We start from the raw sequence: 24,983 nt of genomic DNA, 5'->3' as shown, positions 1-24,983 counted from the left end.
TAGTTTGAATAATAAATATTAAGAAATATAATCTTATATGTCTTTTACTTATTTAAAACTAAACAACTATTAATTAACCACCTAATAATTCTTTTCCATAACTATAATCATACAATTACATTTATATTTGTCATTAAATAACACTAATCATCTAAATCAAGCAACATCACATGATATATTTTTCTCATTTTTCTTTCAGTAAAACAAAGTTGACTGCAAAAAGACAGTAACTAATTCTTCAATCATTCTCACAATTTCAATATATTTTTTGGCTGATCTTTGACTTTCTATATTTTTAAACATTTTTTTAATTATGACATTGGACTCTTATGAAAACTATAAAGAAGAGGGAGAAAAATAATAAAAGAAATACTCGTCAGTCGTTTAATTTTTATATTAAAAATTAAAGTTTGATAATAAATTCACCAAATCTTTTTTAACTGCTAAACGAAGGGCGAAGGGATGAAAGAGTTGGAAAAAAAAAAGAGTGCAGGAAAATTTTTACTAAATATTTGTGCAATAATAACTTCAAATTTCTAAAAAATCTATCAAATCAGTTTTTTTTTTCTTAATTATCAAATAAATGGATGGAAACAATTTGGTTTGACGGGACATTTACGTTTTTGAGCAATTTAGATAAAGAATAATAATATTTTAACAACATTTTTTTATAATATTTTAACATAATTTACGTCTATTGGTCCAAAATTATTCCACAATCAATAATAATAATTATAAACACAAAATGAATAACCACATAATAACACATAAATAATATTAAAATATTGTCAAAATATCATTATCCTTAAATAAATTTGATTTTTTGAATAGTCCAAAAAATTTGAAGCATGTTGGTTCTTTTGCAAAAAAATGGATATTTTTGGTCACATATATATTCTTAGATTTTCTTACAGCTATATTTTCTTACAATATTTGCTTATAGTTATATTAAAATTAGAGAAGAAAAACATATTTTCTCGATTTTATTTTTGCTTAAATGAAAGTAAAGCATAATTTCAATCTTTTTATAGATTTTTCCTTAAGTAAAACAAATTTCATTTAAGTTAAACAATTTGTTACTTAGAATTGATAGATGAGATATTGATATTTGTGATTTACGATACTGGTGAGCTTAGCTTATAGTAGAAACTTAATTCTCACGTAATCTGTATGGATGACAATTTTGATTGACTTCTATATATTTATAAAATTTTAATTACATGATTTAATGTATACACGTATGTTAATTTTTGAAAACACTAACTTATTACCTTATTTTGCGTGTCTTTCTATTGCTTATCATCTCTGATTATCATCTATTACTAAAAGTATAAAATATATGATATTACAAGGAAAATCTCAACAGATATAGGTCGAAAAAGATAAAAAAAATATTTTAATTATTTTTTCTTTCCTAAAGTTAAATAAATATAGCATGATTCCTAACAAATATTTTATTTTTGGAAAATTTTCAAAGATAATATATAAATGTTTATTTGTCTTATATTTAGTGATGTTCAGTGGGACATTAAATAAACTATATTAAATTATTAAAATATTAATACACAAACCACTTATTATTTATCGTTTATAGTAGACAACAAAACTTTTGTATGATTGTAAATTTTATTATTTCATATTTTATACATTATTTAAAAACTTTAGAAAAAATACTACATTCTTAAATTTTTCTTTTAAAATTTATATGTATTTTTTTTATGGAAATCTCAATGGAATACATCCTTTTGTTTTTTCAAAATATAAAATAACAACTTCTAGCAACAATGATAAATATATTGAATATAATGTTGAACCCATTTTCCTAGCAGTGTTTATCGTTGAATAAATTTATTACAAACCATAAAACTTAATAAATTCAATCCGACAATACTTTTATCATTTTAATAAAAATAAAAATACTAAAATAAGTACACTAATATATTACTAGAAAGAGAAGAAAAGGATAGACAATCAGTTTGAAGTGTGGTGAGCCACTCAGCCTGCGGTGGGAGGGAATACTCTGCTTCGTTTTCCTTCCCTCCACCAAAGCAGTGCAGAAGGCAAGAAATGGCATTCAAACTCAAATCACTACCTCTTCCTTACTCTCTTCACTCCTCTACCCGCCAAAACCCTAATTTCACGCTTTCGAACCATCGTCTTCCTCGTCGTTTCTCTGCACCTTCTCTTCCTCTCGGTATCTCTCTCTCAAGCACAGCTTCAGCATCCAGGTTTCATCGCACTGCCTTAGTAACCGCTCGCGCTGTTCGAAGTGATGAAATCGCCAACGAAGGCGAAGAAGACAAAGATGAAGAATTATCGAGGCAGGGTGTGAAAAAGGAGCTAGCAAATCAAGGAATATGGAGTCAGATGAAGGACATTGTGATGTTTACAGGTCCAGCAACCGGACTTTGGATATGTGCACCACTCATGAGTCTCATCGACACTGCAGTTATTGGTCAGAGAAGCTCCATTGAACTTGCTGCTCTAGGTATTGAAAGAGATTAGTCGTCACTCAATTCATATTATTAGGATTTCTCTTAATTATGAAAAATATATCGTTTATCTTATTCTAGTTTCCTACGACCAGGTCCTGCTACGGTTGTTTGTGATTACATGAGCTACGTGTTCATGTTTCTATCCATTGCTACTTCCAATATGGTTGCCACTGCCCTTGCTAAACAGGTTGGTAACAGACACGTGAGATTATTGGATGGTAAATTGGTAAATATGATGCACATTAGGTCCAGATCTGTGACGTTGGCAGCATCGATGCTCTTATGTGTGGTGAGTGAAGTGAAGTTACACTTTGTGCTACAAGGGAGGATGGTGCCCTGCGGTTTTTCGTCACAAATCTTAGAACACGGTTTACCTTATATATTGCTTCCATATGATGACAACATAGAACTGTAAAATTTTGTTCCCAGTTGTTTTTTTTTTTAGTGGTTTATCTTTACGAGAAAGTTTATGTAGTGGCTCTATCGACAGAACTTCTTTTTGTGGTGTTAACACTATGGTACAAAGCTTAAATTTATGCATGTGTTGGAGCTAAAGATCACAGTTTTGTCTCAGACGGACTAAAACTTAGAATGGATACAACTGTAGGGACAATGAATAATTTAACATAATATTTGTTTGCAGTAAGGAGCCGGCCAGATAGAGAGTGATGAGGAACAACTAAATAACAGATTATTTGAAATTAAATAAGCTATATCGTTATCTACAATTGTTATTCTTGTAACTTCTTCTAGTTTCTAGGCTTCTGTTAGTGTATACTGATGCAAAGATTAATTGAATACAATTCTCTTTACCAGATTGATTGATATATGTTGGTGATTAGGAACTTAATGTCTAAAACTTAACGTAACGTTGTAAAATGTAAATATGCAGTGTTGCGATGATTTATCTACTACCACTACTATTATTATTATTATTATTATTATTATTATTATTATTATTATTATAATTATTATTATTTGGTGCTGTAAAATGTACATATGCGGTGTTGCAATGATTTATCTATTATTATTATTATTGTTGTTGTTGTTGTTACTAAATCTACACGATTCAATTTGTATACCCACCACTCTGTACTTTCAGGACTTATACTTCTCTTTCACGAGTTTGTGTAGGATAAAGAAGAAGTACAACACTACATATCTGTCTTGCTTTTTGTCGGGTTATCTTGTGGCATTGCGATGCTTTTGTTCACTAGGCTATTTGGTGCTGCAATAATAAGTGGTATTGAAAGTGGAGTGTTTTATCCATTTGTGCTCTTCAACTCATTTTGGATAGCTAGAATTCACTTGTTCTGAAAGGTTAGTAGAGTCAATCCCATAACTGATGAATTTTCTATTTATATGCCGTTTCAGCTTTCATCGGACCAAAGAATGCACACGTAGTACCTGCAGCTAGCAGTTATGTAAAGGTTTGTTTCTACACGATTTTATATCATTTAAATTAAATAAAGACTGCAATCCGTGCTCTATAAATCTAGAAGTTATAAAACTATTACGAAGACTATTAATTTATCATTTCATCAACTCTTTTTTTTCTTGTAATTGTAGATGAAGGTATTATGTAATATTGCTTTTGTTTTAGAAAAGAGCTAGAATCTTGTAAAAAGGAATTTGCTACATTAATTATTTTTTAAATGATATGTGATAGTGTTCTCATCCTCTTATTTTGGTGCAGTGAATTTTCAGTTACAGTTTTCTTTTTCTTTTTTCAATTTTAGATTCGAGGCTTGGCATCACCTGCCTTACTTGTTGGATGGGTTGCTCAGAGTGCAAGGTGCAAATATGCTATTTATTTCTAACATCAGATTCTCTGATGTAAGTAGTTTGAAAATTTTATGTCAAATCTGAGATACTGCTCCAGTCTTGGCATTCTATTTCATGTAGCAATTGATATGAAGATGAAATACTGTTCAATGTATTAGTAGATTATTCTTGATATTTTATTTGGTAAAATTCCTGTGCTTTGACATTTCTGAGACAGCATCTCTATATCTGGAATATATGTTGTTTATCTCTCATATTTTAAGTAAAAAGTATGTGTTTTCCTCTTTCTATTTTTTTTAATAACTATAATCATGAATAACCTTTTAAAGTTTCCTCTATATTTGCGGAGCTTAATACATACCAAGTATCAATGTTTGCTTTGTCTAATTTGAAAAATATGTCAAGCATTGGCTTGTTAAATTAATTAATGGTTTTGGTATTCACGTTCTGCAGTCTTGGTATGAAAGATTCCTGGGGACCCTTGAAAGCTTTGGCTGCTGCTAGTTTTATAAATATAAGTGGTTGTATAATTTTGTGCATCTATTTAGGCTACGGTATTGTAGGGGCAGCATGGGCTACAATGGTTTCACAAGTATGCTGGACTAACTCTTATTTATGATATTATATTGAATTGTATTATATATGGTTGTACTCATTCTCATAGAACTAAGCTCATTGCGCACTGCTTTTCTCTTCCCTTGTTGCTTATAGGTTATTGCTGCTTGCATGATGATTCACACTCTAAACATGAAGGGATATAATGCACTTGCTTTCTCCATTCCTTCAGGGAAGGAACTTTTGACGATATTTGGGCTTGCTGCTCCTGTATTTATGACAATGATGTCAAAGGTTGTCTCTAGTGTAATAGTTCTGTAGCTTTGTATGCAGTAGTCTAACCTTTTAATATAATCCGAAGTTCTGATGTTTAGGTGGCTTTCTACTCACTACTTATATATTTTGCTACATCAATGGGTACACATACAATGGCTGCTCATCAAGTTAGTTTTATTTTTGTCTTCTGTTGCCTGCTGTTGAGATTTTTTCCTTCCGAAAACCAAATTCTTGGACAGTAATAATTTTAATTCTTGCTTTAGGTCATGGTCCAAACGTATTCCATGTGTACAGTATGGGGTGAACCTCTCTCTCAAACTGCTCAGTCATTTATGCCTGAACTGATATATGGAGTAAATCGGAGTTTATCAAAGGTTAGTGTTTCTCATTTAAAATGTTACAAATCTTACGCTGATGTCAAAAGGTATTTTCCCTGTCTCAATGCCTCTTTTGGTTGTTTTAATGATATTGAACAGGCCCGATTGCTTCTAAGGTCTCTTGTGATAATTGGAGTTATACTTGGCTTATTGTTAGGGATTGTTGGAACTTCAGTTCCTTGGTTATTTCCCTACATTTTTACACCTGATCGGATGGTCACCCAGGAGGTTAGTTCATTCTGTTTTCAAAATTTAGTTTACATATCCGTGTTGTCTCCACTTTCCTTTTTAATCCTCTGCAACATGTTTGAAAATTTGTGGCAGTAGTATCAATCATTTGAAGCTAAATTGCGTTCTTCCCCTGTGTTTTATTTTGTCCCTTCAGAGTTTTATGATTTTAAATCATAGTCCGGATAGTAATGTTTCTAAAGCCGGAATAGAGACATCAAAACGGTAAAGATACTGATGTACACTCGAACCATTGTTAATTATACACAAAATAATAATCCAATATAAAACATAAAGAGGATTCATTTGGTTAGATTTTAAAATAACAAAAGGACCATATTATGTCTCTTGCATGTTAAAACTTAATAGCAAGAGTTGAATTAATAAATAAATATAAGCTACATAAATACTATAGGTAAAAATGAGTAAATATGATTTAAAATGAACAATTATAAAGATTTTTGTGAAATAAAATAGCCAGCACATGTGCCAAAGGCGAAGTAGCCAGCAGGGAGGTAATGATTGGTGAAGCTGGAGGTTTTAAATTTGTATCCTGAGATTCAATGTATATGCAGAGATTTTTATGAATTATAATATTTTGGAATTTAGATTATAAGTAACTGTTGACTACTGTGTTTGTAACCGTGCAGATGCATAAGGTGCTGATTCCATATTTTATAGCCCTTGCTGTAACACCCCCTACTATCAGCCTCGAGGGAACATTGCTGGTATGTATGTGCAGTTCATCTTCTTCCATACCTACTCTTCTAGGATGCTTAAGATCTTTGGGTGTGTTTGGATAAAATGTGTATTTCAAAGCAGAAAAATGGTGCAGATGCAATTTGTCATGCAGAAAGAGGCATGTGATTTTGAATTTCAAATCCCTTTCCTCCCTTAAATCCGACATTAAAACTTAATCTTCGTGCCCTTCTCAGTCGTGCCCCAGTTTGACTCACCTTTCAAATCTTCGTCTTCCTCATCCTCCCAAAACCTCCTTAGCCACTCCTTTCACAACCATCATATACACCTACGCACCACCACATTTAAACCAACCAGTCTCCATACAAAATCTTCCTCATCTCTTTCCAAGGTCGCAGCCTTCTACTTTATCCTACCCACCCACCAACCTTCATCTTTCTATCTCCTCCACATCGCCATTATTGCAACTCAATGGTCTCCAATGCGTTGTACAGCCACACTATTTATGCCACTGGTTACATGGATTTCACCTTCCTTGATTTTCTAGGCTTGAGGATGATTTCAATATTATGTTTTGGGCAATGTGGCGGGTGGGCAAGATTTGCCTGAATGAAGGAAAATTTCTACTTGGAAGTAATTTTGGAATTTATTAGTACTTTGCATATTGAGATTAATTACGATGATCCAGTCGATCCAGGAGAAATATCATTCATTGAACAGGTATAACATTATATTGGCTGAAATCAATCCCATCTTTGACTTCCTGCTGGGGAAAAAAGCACGAGCCCCCATTCACCTATTAGTGAGTCTTAGTTGATGGTATAGCAATGCAACTTCTCATCCTTCATTCTCTCCTTCATCTAGATTATGCTTAGGTTATTAGCATCTACCATTTTGGTAGAGATGAGTGAAATGGAAAAATCAGTTACTGTGACCTTTTCTTCTTGATGGGCTACTGACTGATTCATAGGTGCAACTTGATATTGGTATCTTGCTTGGTGTGACTTCAAACTATTGCCAATGTAACTTTTACTGTAGTTATGCTTGAGGGCGTCGTGACCTCTATTGCTAAGCGTTGTTGTTTACTTAGTTCCTTGATCATTTGGATTCCACTTGAAGGTTTACCCACAATGACCTAGTTATTGTCCAATCCATGGGATGCATCAAGCTCCAGATGTTTTGTTCATGAAAGGTTGATGCATACTACTTTGAGAGAACATATCTATCTAGCTACCGGTGAAGGACATTTTTTTGAGGAACTACTAAGTGGCATGCATCAGTCTTTTGCTCATAAACAAAGTGCTTGACCTTGATGCATCCCTTGGATTTTATAGTGGTCAGGTCAACTGTTAGTGAACTTTCACAGATGTTCAATTGATCAACGAATTGAGTATGATCATAATGCTAACCAATGGAGTTAGTGAGAACCCGAAGCATAAATGTTCTTGTGGGTCAAGCATAGCCCATAAAATGACTGGTCCTGGAGCTGATTTTTCCATTGGACTCACCTCGACAAAAAAAAAAACTTGATGCTTAAAACCTACCCATAATCTGAGGTGAGAAAGAATGTGGAGTTGCAATGAGATGCTGTCCACTCAGTCACTAGTGATAGCCTCCAGAAAGTCTTTGGGTCAATAGGTGGATGAGGGTTTGTGTTTCATTCCACTAGTAGGAAACCCAAAAATGGAATTGAACTCAGCAATTGCAATGTTGAACAACATGCAAAGAAGTACTGAGAAATTTCAAAACCACTGTTAGGTACAATTTTTCCTTCTTTGGGGCAAATCTTGTCCAACCCACATTGCCTAACAAAATTGAAATCATCCCTCAAAAATGGAATTGAACTCAGCCATTGCAATGTTGAATAACATGCAAAGAAGTACTGAGAAATTTCAAAACCACTGTTAGGTACAATTTTTCCTTCTTCGGGGAAAATCTTGTCCACCCCACGTTGCCTAACAAAATTGAAATCATCTCTCAAAACTAGAGGATCAAGGGAGGTGAAATCCAATTACATGGTGGCATGAATGGTGTGACCATACATAAAATTGTATTTTGTCTGGTGGAAAGAGTCAGACAATACAAGAACTAAAATTGTTGGCGGTTGCCATGTTAACTTTTGTTCATTGGGGGGGCTCAAACCCACAGTTAGGATGAGCACGGGCAGTAGATATCCACTACCCTTGATTACCCGTTTAAAATAACTGCGGACTATCTTATAATCATTAATATTTTTTTTGTAAATTAAGAAATCTAAATATAAATTCAAATAAGAAAACTATCTTACAGCATAATCCAAATAAGATTGTATTTATCAAGATAGTCTAGCTCAGGTAATTGAACAGGATGTGAGTTATTCTAGTCATCCTTCTTTTCTACTTTTACTACCAAGTCAACCTTTATTCTATTGGTGGTTCCCATGTTCTCCCCTAATGGGGTTTCTTCCATGTAGGCTTGGGTTGGAAGATGACTCAACATCTTTCGCTTGTGGGCCATTGAGCTGCAACAATGGAGAGAGGGAGAAGGTTAGTGGGTGTGTAGGAGAAGATTGTGATGTGGGAAAGGGTGATTTGTGAGAAAATCCAGAGATAGGAAGATTTTGGGTAAAATGATGGCGGTGGGTAGAATATATGAAGGAGCGACTGAGGTGGATTTGGATGGATTATGAAGAATTTAGTGGTGGAGTCAGAAAGCTAAGACGGAATAAGGATTTACGTTAGAAAGCGGGATTTTAGGGTTGGGAAAGGGATTCAAAAATCATCTCGCATGACAAATTGCACGGTTTTGCAGCTTCAAAGTTCAAGAAATTTGAAACTGTCATTATTGTGCCGATTTCTTGTATGGTCCCGCACAGCTTCCAACAGGCCTTTTTTCTTCTGCAAGATCTATGTTTATGCAATATAACAACTCCTTGAACACCTCGATCAATGGAAAAATCCTCCATTGTCCAAGCAATAACTTATCCGTCCTACTTTGTGTGTTTCATTAACTCTCTTAAGCTCATCTAAATTCTGTTGTTTCAAGTTGAATTAATATTTTGATATATTTTTTTTTATCATAATGGTATCTAATGCTTAACTTGATGATGATGATTTGATTTTATGCCCAACATTGCAACTCGTTAGAAACAAGGACCTCTGCATGTGTCACATAATAACTGCTATTGTAACTTTAATGTATGTTTACCCGTGCAGGCTGGGCGGGATCTGAGATTTATAAGTTTGTCAATGGTTGGATGCTTTTGCGTGGGTTCACTAGTATTATGGGTAAAAAACACTTTTCCTTGAACTCCTGGCGTACATAGATATTGCTTCACAAATTTTGCCTGAAACATACATATTTTTTGTGATGCCCAGGCCTTGAGTAGTAGATTTGGCTTGCTAGGCTGCTGGTTTTCCCTGGCAATATTTCAATGGGTAGGAATAAGACCCTAGAGCTTTTACTAATTTAAAGTACCAGTTCTTTATATAATCTGATTAGTAATTCTGTTATGGTTGTTAGGCTCGGTTTTCAATGGCCCTCCAGCGCCTTCTTTCTCCCAACGGCGTTTTATACTCCGAAGATACAGACCGGTATGAGCTGCTAAAGCTAAAGACTGCCTAGTTTGTGTTTCATCACCCAAGTTACAATGACAGAAGACTATTGGGTCATCTCAACCCACGGGTCATTAGTTTTATAATTCATTTTATCTGAGTTAGATTGGATTGAATAAATGAATTTCCTTCTACATATATCATTACTATAATAAGTAGCATGAAAATAAATTCAGATCCTTGTAGTGGTGCACTTTGTATTTGTTTATGTAATACTTTACTTTTAAAATTTGTATTTCTTAAAGAAAATATCTTTTATTAACTGCCATCTTCATAGATTAGAATAATATTACTTACTCTTCTATCATTTATATAAAATTTCACTTAATATTTAATTAATTAACATATATTTACATATTATAATACAGAAAATAAAATTTGGAGTACAACATTTTATAAATATTTTATTGAAATCAAGAAAATTAGTTTTTTTTAATATAATCTTAAATGATACCTATAAAGAAAGTAGTTGTAAGCAGTATAGTAAGGGCATTCAGAACAATTCGTACTTCCCTCAATTAATTTTGGAAAACAGTATATGCTTGAGAAATGACGCATTTGTTTTCTGACCTTGTATTCTTTTAGGATTTTATGACAATTGCTACAAGCTCTATTTACCTTAAAGACAGCCGTGTTGTGATTTGTATAAAAAAATTAATCCCCAGCAAAATTTGTGTCTGGTAATAAGTGAACTTTGGGGAGAGGACAATTTTTCATGTGGTGGACTAAAGATTGTTGATAGGATAGTACTTGCTGATCTAATTGCAGAACCATGATCCTTTATTTTCAGCATCGAACTTTCTGACATCTAAATATGAAATTGTTATCAAGGAACAGTTACAAGCTGAAATTGTTATCAAGTGATATAGGATTAGTGGTCACCAGTCCATAGTTTCGAGTGACAAATACCCCCAACCCAACCTCTTTCGGTGAGAAGTGATGTTAAAAATTCAAATGTAAAAAAAAACAATAAAGAATCCAATAATTAAAATCATTTTAAAAATTCAATTGTTAATATAAAAATGAATTAATAATTAATTAAATAATTCCCACAAATTCGTCATTTCCTTCTTATTTTACACTTATTTTCTCTTTCACAAATTTTTATGTGAGTCATCACCATTAGCTAAAGATTATTTTTCACAAGTCATTTCAAATCAATCGCCATAAACGGTGACAAATACTAAATTATTTATACCGAAAGGTGCCTTAAGAAGAATTGAAAATGAACGGAACGTGATGAAGGAATTTGGCCTTTCAATCTGGAAGGATCAAGAATGTTAAATTGGCAGTGAAAAGAGACACCACGTACAAACTACACATGAATTCAGCAATAGAAGGTTTTCATTTTCAAGGTGGCATTTAGACAATGACCATGTGCCCGTGCCTCTTCACTCTCATTCGACGAGACTTTAAGTTTAAATCTCGTGATTTGGTTTTTCAGTGAAGAAAATCATGGAGATAGATAAACAACATGCACATGAACTTGCGCCCTCCAAAGTCAGTGTTTTCGAGTACGCGGGAGAAGAGCTCGAACTTGTAAAATGATAGAAATTTAAAGAGTTAAAAATCGCACAAGACAAAATGAACAAAACAAATAATATGTAACTAAAAAAATCTATAAATCTATTGGTTTTAAGTTATTTTCTCATCTCTTATTTAGTTTCGTTCATTGTCACCGAATTTCTTATATATTTTCTCAAAAAATCTCACCATAAAATTAAAGTGTGATTCATCCTAATAACAGTTGGGAGAAATATAATAAAAGTGAAAAATCCTAAAATCTAACAACGTATCATATCAAAAGCCTTTTATTTCAGAAATATTTCTTACATAACAAAAAGTCTTTGATTTTAAAAATGTTTCTTAGATAAGTTTGTTCATAACTTTATGAGCTAAATTTCGTCTGTGTCTTCCATAAAATAATCTGACATAAAATATGGTCTTAGTTGAGACCAAGCAAATCACATCACTCATTTCTACACTATTTAAATAGTGGCAGTTTTTTTTCCTCTGGATTTCATCGCGTGGATGAAAACAAAATGGTTGAGAGACTCTGTCCCTAGATCATGTAACCACATATCAATACCTATCAGTGACGGGACCCAAATAAAAATAAATAAAATGCTTTTATTTCCAATTTTATAATTTAAAACTAAAAATGAAAAATTCGGCGACCCCAACACAGCCTAAGGATTTTGGGTTATATAAATCCTTTTCGTTTCGTTTCGTTTCGTTCCCTCCATACACCGAAGCACAGAGCGAAGAATGGCATTCAAACTCAAGCCGCTACCTCTTCCTTCTTATCTTCACTCCTCTCCCCGCCAAAACCCTAATTTCACACTTTCAAACCGTTCTCTTCCTCGATTTTTCTCTGCACATTCTCTTCCTCTCGGTCTCTCTCTCTCAACCACAGCTTCAGCATGCACGTTTCATCGCAATGCCTTCGTAACCGCTCGCGCATTTCGAAGTGATGAAATCACTGACGAAGGTCAAGAAGAAGAAAAGGAAGAACAAGTATCGAGGCAGGGTGAGAAAAAGGAACTAGCGAATCAAGGAATATTGGATCAGATAAAAGAAATTGTGATGTTTACAGGTCCAGCAACCGGACTTTGGATATGTGCACCACTCATGAGTCTCATTGATACTGCAATTATTGGTCAGAGAAGCTCCATTGAACTTGCTGCTCTAGGTATTGAAGGAGATTAATCGTCGCTCAATTCACATTATTAGGTTTTGTCTTGATTATGAAAAACATATCGTTAACTTATTTTAGTTTCCTACGAGCAGGTCCTGCTACTGTTGTTTGTGATTACATGAGCTACGTGTTCATGTTTCTATCGATTGCCACTTCCAATATGGTTGCCACTGCCCTTGCTAAACAGGTTGGTAACAAACACGTGAGATTATTGAATGTCGAGTAAGATGCATGTGTTGTCGTTACAAAAAAAAGTTGATGTTCTTATTCAAAGTTGTTGTGCCGCTCAACTTGAACAAATATTGCTAAAACTAAGTAAACACCTTGTCTCTATCTGAAACAATGGTTTTAGGATTATCGTGTAGTTTGACAGGTCTTCATGTATATATTAGCCACTTGCTTGCTGGTAATCTATCAATTACCACCAAAATCACTGCGAAACCATTGGAAGATGGAAGTCCTGTGATGAATAATCAATAGCTAAATCTTCCCATATTTATTCTGGAATTGGAAAGGGTTGAAGTAAGCTAGCAAGAAGAGTATTTTCCGTTGTAGCTTGTTGACGAACGAGGCAATCCTGAACATATTGCTTGACGTCTTTGTGCATGCTCTACCGATAAAATTGGGCTTTTATTCTGGACAGGTTCTAGCGACACCAGCATGTCCTACCCTTAGCAATGAGCTATGAAACTCATACAGAATCTGTTTGACTAATTCATGTTCTGCAAGGATAACTAGCCTACCTTTTGAGTATAAAATTTACTGTGTAATTAGAGGTTAGAATGAGCACACAGAGCCTCTTTCAGCATCGGACCAAGCTGAACTCTAGGTTGGGATTAGGCCATAATCTGCTGCCTCATTTTCTTTACCAGGTCTATATTCAATTGTAAATTCATAGACCAACAATTTGGGTAGCCAATATTTTTGTTCCGGTGTCTGGAGTACTATATCAGTTAAGCTCTTCAAACTTTTCTGATCCATGTTAATCACAAATTCTGGCCAAGGAGGTAACGCCTGAACCTAACAACAACCTCAGAAATGGCATAAAACTCCCTACTATAGTTTGACTGCCTCTGCATTCTGGTGGTCAATTGGATGGTGAGTTTTTCTCAACACAGCACCTATCCCTAATCCTGATGCATCTGTTTTCAAGACAAAAAGGTTGAGAAAAATCAGGAAGAGTTAGGACTGGGGCCTGGGCAAATGGCAGTTTTGATTATCTCAGTGGAAATTTATTTCTTAATGAAGCATAACTCTTTATAAATCTTATATTGTATCCTGTAAGCACAAGAAAGCCTCCCTGATTTTTAAGATTCAAAGGTATAGGACAATCCAACAGTACCTACACTTTGCTTTTGTCCATTCCCTCACCTGTACTGGAGACTGTGTTCCAAATAATCTACTTGCTGCAATCCAAATGAGCATTTAGATAATTTGCACAAAATCTATGTGATGCAATATCGGAAGTACCACCTCCAAATGAGACTAATGGGAGGACTGATAAGAGCTATAAATCAATATATCATCAAAGAATACTAAGGCATATTTCCTCAAGAAGACCTTGAAAAGCTTCATCTTCATCCATTAAGCTCTCAAAAGTTGTAGGGGCATTAGTTATTGCCCAAGTGACTTCATCAACCACTCATAATGGTCGTGGTGAGTTATAAATGTTATCTTATGTTTATCCTCCTCCTTATCCGAATCTTAAATTCAGCTTAGAGAAATAAGTTGTTCCATCTAATTCAAAAATAATCGGCATAGGAAAACTGTCTTTCATCATAATTACGTTCATATCTCTATAATCAATACAAAATCTTCATGTTCCATTTTTTAAATAATAGGATAGAAAAAGGGTTGAATTCAAGGCACAATAATACCTTCCTGTAGCGTGTCTTTCATTAAAAACATAGTATCGACACCTTAACCTTCAATGTTGCAATATTTAAACATGTGGTAATGCAATGGCCACATCTTTATCTAGCATTACTTTATTTGACTAAATCTACATCACCTTGTTTATTCCAATCTGCATGTTTAACTTGTGCACTTTTGGGACTTATACCAATTTTATCACGAACTTATGTAGGACAAACAAGAAGTGCAACATCACATATCTATCTTGGTTTCTGTTGGGTTATCTTGTGGCGTTATGATGCTTTTGTTCACAAGGTTATTTGGTTCTGCAATAATAACTGGTATTGAAAATAGAGTGCTTTAGCCACCTGTGTTCTTTGATACGTTTTGAAAACAATAATTCACTTGTGCTGAAAGGGTAGCAGAGTCAATCCCATAGCTGGTGATTTTTCTATTTATGCTTTTTCAGCTTTCACTGGGTCAAAGAATGCACACATAGTACCTGCAGCTAGCAGTTATGTAAAGGTTTGTTTCTACATGTTTTTTTGTCATTCGAATAATAAAGATTGTAATTAACATTCTATGAATTCAAGAAGTTACTCGACATGTTATTTATGGAGGAAAGTAATGCAGAGGGTGTTTACGTGTGTTTCTACTATCCGTTTTCATTTTTTATTTACAAATTGGCAACCTCCCTTATAATTTGCCTCTTATTTTCAAATATTTATACTGCAAATTTGTTTGTGTTTCTTCTACAAATCCTTAATAACAAATTGAAAATGAGGTGCTGCTTCGTAGTTTGAAAATGGGAAATAAAAATGCAAGTAAACACCCCTTATATTTCATCAATTTTGTTTTTTGGCAATTCTAGATTAAGGTAATAATAACAAGACATTTCTCAAAACCTGCTAATAATATTTTGCTTTGTGTTTCCTAATTATAAACTGTGGTGTACCCCTCTTAATTTATTGCAGTGATTTTTTGGTTACTCTGTTTTTGTTAGATTCGAGGCTTGGCGTGGCCTGCTTTACTTGTTGGATGGGTTTCTCAAAGTGCAAGGTGCAAATACGCTTTTGATTTCTGACATCTGATTCTCTGGGGCGATAGGTTTTGTTGATCCTGAGTTAATGATTCGAGGCTTGAATATTGATATCATGTTGAAAATAATATTCGTAATAATATTAGATTTGTCTTTATATATTGATGGAAACTATTGGCTTGGCTAAAATTCCCTTGCTTTGGCATTTCTCACACAAGGTTAATTTACCTCTATATGTTGAATGTATAGTCTGTATCTTGTATTTTGAACTAAGTATGCAGTTTCCTCTTTCAAAACTGAGTAAATAACCTTTTTTAGGCTCTGCTCTTACAATTGGAAGAGCTTATAATGCCAAATGTCTGGAATGGTTTCGGAAAAAGAGTGAGCATTGGTTTATTAATTTAATTTCACATTCTGTAGTCTTGGCATGAAAGATTCCTTGGGACCCTTGAAGTCCTTGGCTGCTGCCACTGTTCTAAATGTTATTGGTTGCATAGTTTTGTGCAACTGGTTAGGCTATGGAATTGTAGGGGCAGCGTGGGCTACAATGATTTCACAAGTATGCTGAGCTAACCCTTATGCATTGTAATGTATTGAATTGTATTATATGTGGCTTTTCCTACTCTCAAAGTACTGTCTCTAACTCGTCATATACTGTTTTTCTATTCTCATACTGATTCTAGGTTGTTGCTGCTTGCATGATGATTAAAACTCTAAACAAAAAGGGATATAATGCACTTGCCTTCTCCATTCCGTCAGGGAAGGAACTTCTGATGATATTTGGGCTTGCTGCTCCTGTATTTATGACAATGATGTCAAAGGTTGTCTCCATCATTATACTAAATCTGTATCTTTGTCTGGATTAGTTTAAGCTTTTTAATGTAATATGAAGTTCTAATGTTTAGGTGGCTTTCTACTCACTGCTTATATATTTCGCTACATCATTGGGTACACATACAATGGCTGCTCATCAAGTTAGTTTTATTTGCTAATTGAGGTTTTTCCGTGAAAACCAAATTTAAGGCGAATGATAACGTAAATGTTTGCTTCAGGTAATGGTCCAAACATATTCCATGTGTACTGTTTGGGGTGAACCTCTCTCCCAAACTGCTCAATCATTTATGCCTGAATTGATATACGGAGCTAATCGCAGCTTATCAAAGGTAAGTGTTTCTCATTTATAATGTCACAGATCATACTCGGATGTCCAAGGATCTCTGCCCTATCCTCATATCTAAGGTCTCCATCACTCGTGTTTAGTTGACATTCATGTTATAAGACGATAATTTCTAATCATTTCTTCTTTTTATTTCTTCTTTTTCAAATTTTTCATTACAGGCCCAATTGCTCCTAAGGTCTCTTCTGACAATCGGAATCATACTTGGATTATTGCTAGGGATTGTTGGAACATCGGTTCCTTGGTTATTTCCATACATTTTTACACCTGATCGGATGGTCATTCAGGAGGTCAGTTCTTTCCTTTTTATAATTTAGATTTCATATCTATGTTGGTCCCCCTTTTGTGCTTTGCAACTTGTTTGAAAACGTGCCGGTATAGTCAATCAAGTATTTCGAAGTTAAATTACGATTTTTCCTTGTTAGTCTGGTCCTTTGGGAGTTTATGATTTAAATCATTACATGTGCAATAATATTTTTAAAAACAGATCAGATATTAAAACTGTAAATATTGTAGTTCAGAGTTTATGTATTTGAGGGTTGAACCAATGTAATTGTTACACAATCAGATTAATAAACAAATGTTATGCTTATAGAGATTGAGTTTGTTTAGATTTTAAAGTAACATAAAAGATCATATCATGTGTCATGCGTTGTTAAAATTTAATAGATTTGAACCAATAAATGAATGAATTTAAGTTGCCACATAGATTCAACACAATCGAAAAGGACTATTATTAAAAGAAAATTTAAATAAACGACCAGCTTTAGTGGCCAGCAGCGTGACATGGTGATGAAGCTGGACATATCAAGTTTTGAATCCTAGGGTTAAAGTTTTACCATTTTGTACAAGAACCTCAAACCAGTTAAGTACGAAACAGGCTGGTTCACTTAATTCTTTTCTGATTTCCAAACACTCAGTTGAAGAGGGTGTACTGACAGGTTACTGAACCAGTGCCTGGTTGGACCGCACACAAGCAACAGAGAAAACAAAACAGAAATGCAGCAATTTTTGTGAATTAGTTAATATATTTTGAAATTTTGATAAGATTACTGTTAACTGATGTTTTTGTAATCATGACTGTGCAGATGCATAAGGTGCTGATTCCATACTTTATAGCACTGTCTATAACCCCCCCTACTCATAGCCTCGAGGGAACATTGCTGGTATGTTCGTTAAATCTTTATAAATCTTTATATAAATGGGAAAAAATAGGCATATAAAACTTTTTCAGTACGTTCAAAGGACGTCTGGTGTGTTTGTGTTACACAGCTTTGTGAAGCTTTTATTCATTAGAGCTTATGTTATAACTTTGACTATAAAACTTATTAGAATAAACTACCAACTTGCTCTTGAAAAGTTTGCTTAGAAGATTATTAGCATAAGCTAAAAAAGACTAGTCGTAAGCTATTTTATTCCCGACACCGCAGTCAAACTTGTTCTATTTTCGGCACTACTGATTCAAAAGAGGGACTTGCGTGTCTCCAAAAATCCATATTAGAACTTTTTTACTCATGCAGGCTGGGCGGGACCTGAGATTTATAAGTTTGTCAATGACTGGATGCTTTTGCGTGGGTTCACTGCTATTATGGGTAAACTACCTTTCCTTAAGCTCGGGGAACTCATAGTAATCTTGATTGCCCAATTTTGCCTGAAACGCACAATTTTTTGTGATGCCCAGGCCATGAGCAGTAGATTTGGTTTACTTGGGTGCTGGTTTTCCCTCGCAATATTTCAATGGGTAAGAATAAGACCCTTAGCCTGTGTTAAGTTGAAGCACTAGTTCTCCAAGTATTCTGACTTGTAATTCTGTTCTGGTTGATAGGCTCGCTTTTCAATTGCCCTTCAGCGCCTTCTTTCTCCCAAGGGTGTTTTGTACTCAGGAAACACAGATCAGCATGAGCTGCGAAAGCTGAGGACTACTTGACTTGTGGCCTTGGTTTTATAAAATAGATCTTTCTATTTATTGGCAAAAATTGATTTTGAATCAAATGTACAAAATTGATTTTAGTTAAACGATGTGCAAGTCAGCACATCAATTTTCTAGACCCAATCAATGAACACACTGTAAAATGTATTTCTAGACCCAATCAATTTTTTCCTACGTAACTGAAATAACGGAAGTTTCAGTTTCAACGTGATTCTAACGTGAAACGAGAAAATCTACAATAAAACTATACGCGTTCTACAGTGAATTACAATGTCCAACTACTTGCTGCCTAAATTTTAAAATACTCATAGCAGAAGAAGAATTCAAAAGCCACGTTAAAGTCACATTAATTGCAGCTTGCCAATCAACAATTGTTCATCTCATTAAAAGATGTCCTTTGTTACCAACAAAAGATTATTAAAATGTAATGTATTTAATCAAGGTTTTTAAGTTATTGACAACGGTGTGTTCAGCAAGAGTTTTGATTAATAATAATTGCAAATACAATAAGTTCATCGCCGTAGAATCTATTGATTTGGTCTTCAATCCTAACCAAACTCACTGCATTGTCATGCTCTCTAGTCGTTCTATTCTCGTATTGAAGCGTTCATTGATTTAAAATGAACGTTAACTGTATTTTCTTCTGCCAATAAACATCCAATTCCATGACCTTTGGTTTTTATGCATGCAATAGCCTCAAGCTTGGTCAGGCAGGAGAACCAGGACAAACCTCAATACAAGTAGAATGTGTTTATGGCCTACTTTTTCTTCCTTTCCATGAAGAACCAGGCCGCGATAATTTGGGAACTTGAACCCTACTCTGTAGTTTCTTAAGAACATTAGGGAAACGTCGCAATTGAACACAATACTTTATGCAAAACAACATAACGGCACAACTCTTACCTTGTTAACTAGTCTTGAATTTAGTTGCTTTTTCAGAATAAAGTTACGAACTTGTTTCTTCTTTTCTTCCTCTTTCAGTTTGGTTGCACTGGGCCTATATATGATCAGAGTTCGACCAATTTGACCAACAGCCACCGAACCAGTTGCTTCTTCCAACTGCTTCACCACATCATCTAACTCACCTGGACAGCTCCTATGTATTTTAATCTGTAAATACCATCCAAGATTTTGAAAAAAGTTTTTTTCATTTTCAAGTTACAAATCAACAGAGGAAACACTATGAAGACACCGTAGTAGAAACAATTATGTGGATAAAAAAACAGTTCCTGCAGTCTACAGCAACCTAATTTAGTGACTAGTAGAGATTAAATCCAGCCAAAAATAAGTGAAAATCGCATTTTGTTTTCTAGGTATGCAACGTAAATGAATGCCTCAAGCCACACGAAATTTCAACTAATTTAAGTGCAATACTGAGTTTTATGAAAATATTTCAAGCAACAATCAGCCATAGAGCAAGAAAAATACAACCAACGGTTCCTTTTTCCAAGCACCAGAAAAATTCATGAAAACAAAAAGGACAACCACAATCAAACCGAGAAACTGACGTAATTGATCGATACCTTGAGAAGTTCATTGGCTTCAAGGGTCTCAATGAAAGAGGTGGCAACATTGGACGTAACACCAGATTTTCCGACCAACTGGGTCTTGAGCTTATCCCCCAAACTGTGAGCATAAGACGCAAGCTCTTTCCTTTCTTTCACACTGAGACTCGGCACCTCCAATTTCAGCCTCTCCTCCCTCTTTCTCACCAACGGCGACGACGTTGAATCTAATTGGGTATCTCCAAAATCGCCTCTTTCACTATCCAATTCATCATCCCCAATCTCTGTTTCCTCGCCGTCTTCGGAAACCACAACAGAAGAGGAAATGGAGCAGAGAGATTTTCGAAGCGGTGGAAATTGGAGACGTGGAAAGGGTGTAGATATACTATTAGGAGACGAAACAAGAGGTTTGAGGAAAGAAAAGAAAGAAGAAGAGGGTGATAATGGCAATGGCTGTAAACGAAGAACAAACATTAGATGAGAGGATATTGCTGCTACTGCCGCCATTTTGGTTCGGATGAATCCTGAGATAGTAGATAGTATCTGACTCTTTAGCACTGAGGCTTGGGCCTAAAAAGATGGCACAGAAGAAACCAAGATATATTTAATAAATGAAGAAAGCATTATCATCAGAAGGGTGTTTGGTCTAGTGGTATGATTCTCGCTTCGGGTGCGAGAGGTCGCGAGTTCGATTCTCGCAACACCCCCCATTTATAGACTTCTCACCATTGAACTTTTCACTGTTATTTTTTTAAAATTTTTCGTCATTTAGCCTTCATACTATATAGTCATAATTTCACAGCACTGCTATTTTTTTATAAATTGCACACCATTCCATATAATTTATCTTAAGAAAAAATTACTTCTATATCCAAATTGTTTGGTGATGCAAAAAGAGAAAATAAAATAGTGTACTTTTTCATAATACACTATTACATTTAAATTTTAACAACCTTGTATTCAAAATTTACGTAGGAAGCAACTCCCAACGTTTCTACATTTAATAAACTAAATATTTTGAATCGGAAATTTGTCTAAGTTGAAAAAGGTCACATTCATTTTACAATTATAAAAGTCACAACTCCCAAACTACTTGCATTCACCACCAATTCCATGAAACTACAGCATCGTTTTCTGAAAGCCAAGGTTTTAAAGAGCCACAAAAAGCATACCAGTTCCAAGAGCAAAGTGATTATTAATAAAAATAGTTCCAAATTTGTTGAGGACAAACAAAACAAGCTCTACTTTCCAAAAGTCCATACTCAGAAAAAGTTAAACCCCCCAATCTTCACCATTTTTAACCATCTTTTAAAGAGCACAAAACACCTACTATGACTGACCCATTAATTCTCCAATTGCTTCAAAAGGGTTAAAATCTTATGACCCAGCAAGCACAATCTCAAAAGCAAATGATCCATGCAGAACCTAACACTGACCCCAGACAACGTTTGTTGTGCCCTTTGACTTCATACATATCTCCAGGCGCTGACTAAAACCCAGACATGCCAGATATCACAAAAACTAACATCAAGCATTTGAACTTTCGCAGCAACGAACTGCGACATTACCACAAATAGAAACATAAACGACACAACGCATTAAAAAATATTCCCTCAGCCGAAAAAACAGCTCCAGCTTTCGTCGGATACAAGCTAAATACATTACCAAATATATATATACACAAACAGATAAAAGGAGGATCCTTATACCAACAGAGGAAACACTGCAAAAGAAAACTTCATTAGCATAAGGCTTGATTCAGTGTTGAGCCTCACGACAGAAAGGGTGGACCCCACCACACAACCTTGTTCATATCATGGGATCAAGTGGCCAGGGTCCACCCAACCCATTCGTGGAAACTTTCAAAATCATGTTTCATCATATGAATACTACAATTACCACAACACAACCTAAACTACTAAACAGATATAAAAACATGCATGCATATTAACAAATACATAGAAACATTGAACCATCTTCAACCAACTTAGAAAGCTTTGCCATCACTCTCTTCAAACTTGTTCGCGCTTCAACAGTTTCCCACATGTTATTTGTTTTCCTTTTATAACACCATCACGTGGTGGGTTAAAGCACACCGGCAGAACATCCTCGGACTCGCACGGAAAGCTCATAGTTTCAAAGTGCTTCTCTAATCTCTCTTTCCCCTATATTGCAGTAAAACAGAATATAAAAACAAGTCTTTTATGTTAATAAAGAACTAAACTAACTATATGTAGCATTATACAATTGTAAATTTAGTCTCTAATGGTTTAAATTAGTTTTAATGAAAATAGCATTTGAACAGATGAAGAGACATATATAATAATATTAATGCTTAAACAGTAAGAATAATGATTAAGTCTATTCTATGATTTTATGTGTATGTAACTCTATACCTGCAAACGTGCAGAAAACACTTCACGTATCTTGTGGGACTGGAACAAGTCCCATTTCATGTTGGAGGCTGTCAAAAGAAACTTCCAAGCTGCCTGGGTTTTGGTGAAGTTCACGAAAGCATAACCCTTGTTCATCCCAGTTCTGCAAAACACGAACAAAATTATAATCAATGTTACACACTAAAAAAGAAAACAAAGCTAAACACACACAAATTGAATAGACCAACTTACTTGAAATCAATTGGCAAATAAACAAAATCAAAAGCTAAAGAACAGGCCTCTTCGCCTTTCTCCTTGTCTCTCAGATTCACTTTCATGCAGTGACTATCCAGAAACTCCACCAGCATATCTCGGCTGCGTGAACAATAATCTCAAATTACAAAAAATGATAACTTCAACAACCCATCACAGGCCTTGAAAGTTGACCGATACAGTTTTCAAAAAATAAAATCAGACACAAAAGGGAATAAGCAAAGTTATTATATATTATACTATAGAATCACATACTTGTATTTGCTAGGAATATTTCTGATCATGACAGTGGTTTCATTCTTCTCCACCCTAACAGGCAACAGACGAAAACACCGTTTCTTCTTAGGATAACCCCTCCAGCAGTACTGTTCATCTGGGTGCATCGTAATATTTCCGTTCCTTGAAAAGTCAAAGCTTTTGTGTTGACCCTTTTGTTCTCCCTTCTTTCTCGGCAAGTAAGTCTTCATCCTCGTACCTTCAGAACTTTGACCATTCATTGTTCTGTGACTTATGTAAGATTTAAACACTTGCTTCTGCACAAGCTCTTTTGAGCCACGCTTTAGGTCTTCGTCTACAACCACTTCATCCTTCTTCTGGTTTACTGGATTAGGTCCCTTTTTCATTCCATGGATACAGAATGGTTCAGATTGTGGTGCCAAAGGGATGGTTATAGAAGGTGGTGGAAGCATTGTGGTGGAGTAGTAAACATAAGGGTGAAGTTCTCGAGAAGGGAAAGAAGAAACAACGTAGTAGAAGGAAGTGGGGAAATTGGGACACGTAAAAGGTTGTTCTTTTTTGTGAAGCTTCATCGCATGAGTGGGAAAAAATTCAGGTGCGTCTGGATTGAGAGAAACCATGGTGAGAAGAGTGTCTGATGATAGAGAAAGGTCTGGAGAAGAAAGAAAGAGGGAGAAAAAGGAGAGTGGTGCAGTGCAAAAATGGGTTGTGTGTGATGATTATATGGGTTTTCCAATGAGAGGAAGAAGAAATAGCTAAAAGACTGTTGGAAGGAATGACTTGAACATTTATCACATTACTGCTCCTCCTTTTATAGATATTCCAGTAGTACCTTCTAAATTTTGTCTCTTTTATAACAATTATCAATTATTAATTAATATTATTATATAGAAAATTTTCACAGATAATACCTACATTTTAATCATGCTGTATTCATTCTATGTAGCATTTTCTCAAAAACTGTCCTTTTGTGCATTTTAAATAAATTTATCTAAATTATAAAAATTGTCCATAAGTAATTATTCTATTAAAAAGATTACGAAGAAACGTTTAAATGACTGACTGAATAACTTATTTTTATATTTCTTATATAAAATGTAAGGTTAACACATTTTTTTTTATTTTTCATTTCTATATTTGAAAACCTAATTTACTTAATAATATTTTGATAAGGTGTGACTACAGACTAAGACACTCACTCCAAAGTGAATATATAACCATTTTTTTAAGACATTTGTCCACACAAAAATTTATACCATAATTATATGGTATAATTAAGGTTTAAAAAAACTGTACTGAAATATTAATTTAAATTATTTAAAAATAACTTCATTAGTTATTGTTAACAAAATTGCATTTTTTTATAGGCTTTAAGGAATAAAATCATATTTTGAATGAGATTTTTTTTTGGGTACAATAATTAGATGCTTTAACCAGTTAGAAAAAGTTCAAAAGTGTGTAATTATATTGCTGAACTTGGATGCAGGAAAATTTTGATATAAGGATAAGAAGATATTCACAAGGATTAGAAAAAAACTAAAAAATTTATAATAATTAAGGAATTTTTAATTGGTTAAATTAAACATTATTGATAAAAAAAAAACTTGATAGATGAATGCAATATATGTTTTACCAACATGTTAGGGAGATAATTTGTGTTATAAAAAACTTGTTAAGTTCTCTGTCTAAAAATTCATCGGCTTTTCTAGATGAAGATGAAAAAGAAATGGACAAAATACTGCTGAAGAATATAATTGTTTAAACAAATTAATATAAGAAAAATTAAAAGATAAATTTTATTTTTTTTATCCCATCTATAATAACATCTATGTCAAGAGAAAAATTAAAAAAGAGAGTATTTGTGTTATTTTTGGAACATATCTCACA

General features: G+C 34.3%; 4 protein-coding genes and 1 non-coding gene across 5 annotated transcripts; 3 read left to right on the top strand and 2 right to left on the bottom strand.

Moving 5' to 3' along the window:
- The first annotated feature begins 1,959 nt into the window (after positions 1-1,959).
- Positions 1,960-10,270, top strand: LOC124835167 (protein DETOXIFICATION 46, chloroplastic-like). The gene is made up of 14 exons (XM_047310064.2): positions 1,960-2,488; positions 2,588-2,682; positions 3,630-3,738; positions 3,870-3,925; positions 4,235-4,290; positions 4,734-4,872; positions 4,992-5,129; positions 5,210-5,278; positions 5,375-5,485; positions 5,588-5,716; positions 6,367-6,444; positions 9,610-9,681; positions 9,772-9,831; positions 9,917-10,270. Exons 1-14 carry the CDS (start codon positions 2,068-2,070, stop codon positions 10,016-10,018), a joined length of 1,635 nt encoding a protein of 544 aa, XP_047166020.1. The 5' UTR covers positions 1,960-2,067; the 3' UTR covers positions 10,019-10,270.
- Positions 10,271-12,229: 1,959 nt separating this feature from the next.
- LOC124835157 (protein DETOXIFICATION 46, chloroplastic-like) lies at positions 12,230-18,912 on the top strand. The gene is made up of 14 exons (XM_047310053.2): positions 12,230-12,700; positions 12,799-12,893; positions 14,793-14,901; positions 15,030-15,085; positions 15,564-15,619; positions 16,020-16,158; positions 16,283-16,420; positions 16,505-16,573; positions 16,652-16,762; positions 16,938-17,066; positions 17,865-17,942; positions 18,297-18,368; positions 18,458-18,517; positions 18,602-18,912. The coding sequence occupies exons 1-14, from the start codon at positions 12,277-12,279 to the stop codon at positions 18,701-18,703; spliced, it is 1,638 nt and encodes a 545-aa protein (XP_047166009.1). The 5' UTR covers positions 12,230-12,276; the 3' UTR covers positions 18,704-18,912.
- Positions 18,913-19,016: 104 nt separating this feature from the next.
- On the bottom strand, positions 19,017-20,759 carry LOC124835176 (RNA-binding CRS1 / YhbY (CRM) domain protein). Its single transcript, XM_047310074.2, has 3 exons — positions 20,230-20,759; positions 19,610-19,816; positions 19,017-19,526 (listed from the first exon to the last, which is right to left on the bottom strand). The coding sequence occupies exons 1-3, from the start codon at positions 20,716-20,718 to the stop codon at positions 19,458-19,460; spliced, it is 765 nt and encodes a 254-aa protein (XP_047166030.1). The 5' UTR covers positions 20,719-20,759; the 3' UTR covers positions 19,017-19,457.
- An 87-nt stretch (positions 20,760-20,846) lies between these two features.
- TRNAP-CGG (transfer RNA proline (anticodon CGG)) lies at positions 20,847-20,918 on the top strand. Its single transcript has one exon. It is a non-coding gene; the product is annotated as a tRNA-Pro (tRNA).
- A 1,305-nt stretch (positions 20,919-22,223) lies between these two features.
- On the bottom strand, positions 22,224-23,668 carry LOC124835017 (uncharacterized). The gene is made up of 4 exons (XM_047309870.2): positions 23,115-23,668; positions 22,839-22,961; positions 22,608-22,749; positions 22,224-22,376 (listed from the first exon to the last, which is right to left on the bottom strand). The coding sequence occupies exons 1-4, from the start codon at positions 23,666-23,668 to the stop codon at positions 22,224-22,226; spliced, it is 972 nt and encodes a 323-aa protein (XP_047165826.2).
- Between the last annotated feature and the right edge of the window lie 1,315 nt (positions 23,669-24,983).

The sequence above is a fragment of the Vigna umbellata genome, chromosome 3 (assembly GCF_029865625.1).
Source record: "Vigna umbellata cultivar VRB3 chromosome 3, Vumbellata_1.0, whole genome shotgun sequence".
Taxonomy (NCBI): Eukaryota; Viridiplantae; Streptophyta; class Magnoliopsida; order Fabales; family Fabaceae; genus Vigna; species Vigna umbellata.
This window is presented reverse-complemented; position numbering and strand designations above follow the sequence as displayed.

What these genes read in the sequence shown, in the direction of transcription:
- LOC124835167 (XM_047310064.2), top strand. Translation starts at nt 2,068, where the DNA reads ATGGCATTCAAACTCAAATCACTACCTCTTCCTTACTCTCTTCACTCC. An exon ending in CCACTGCCCTTGCTAAACAG is followed by an intron (nt 2,683 to 3,629) that starts GTTGGTAACAGA and finishes GAGTTTGTGTAG; the next exon opens with GATAAAGAAGAAGTACAACA. An exon ending in TGGGTTGCTCAGAGTGCAAG is followed by an intron (nt 4,291 to 4,733) that starts GTGCAAATATGC and finishes CACGTTCTGCAG; the next exon opens with TCTTGGTATGAAAGATTCCT.
- LOC124835157 (XM_047310053.2), top strand. Translation starts at nt 12,277, where the DNA reads ATGGCATTCAAACTCAAGCCGCTACCTCTTCCTTCTTATCTTCACTCC. An exon ending in CCACTGCCCTTGCTAAACAG is followed by an intron (nt 12,894 to 14,792) that starts GTTGGTAACAAA and finishes GAACTTATGTAG; the next exon opens with GACAAACAAGAAGTGCAACA. An exon ending in GCCTCGAGGGAACATTGCTG is followed by an intron (nt 17,943 to 18,296) that starts GTATGTTCGTTA and finishes TTACTCATGCAG; the next exon opens with GCTGGGCGGGACCTGAGATT.
- LOC124835176 (XM_047310074.2), bottom strand. Translation starts at nt 20,718, where the DNA reads ATGGCGGCAGTAGCAGCAATATCCTCTCATCTAATGTTTGTTCTTCGT. An exon ending in AAGCCAATGAACTTCTCAAG is followed by an intron (nt 19,817 to 20,229) that starts GTATCGATCAAT and finishes TGGTATTTACAG; the next exon opens with ATTAAAATACATAGGAGCTG. An exon ending in ATTCAAGACTAGTTAACAAG is followed by an intron (nt 19,527 to 19,609) that starts GTAAGAGTTGTG and finishes AAGAAACTACAG; the next exon opens with AGTAGGGTTCAAGTTCCCAA.
- LOC124835017 (XM_047309870.2), bottom strand. Translation starts at nt 23,668, where the DNA reads ATGAAGCTTCACAAAAAAGAACAACCTTTTACGTGTCCCAATTTCCCC. An exon ending in TATTTGCCAATTGATTTCAA is followed by an intron (nt 22,750 to 22,838) that starts GTAAGTTGGTCT and finishes CGTGTTTTGCAG; the next exon opens with AACTGGGATGAACAAGGGTT. An exon ending in TGTTTTCTGCACGTTTGCAG is followed by an intron (nt 22,377 to 22,607) that starts GTATAGAGTTAC and finishes ACTGCAATATAG; the next exon opens with GGGAAAGAGAGATTAGAGAA.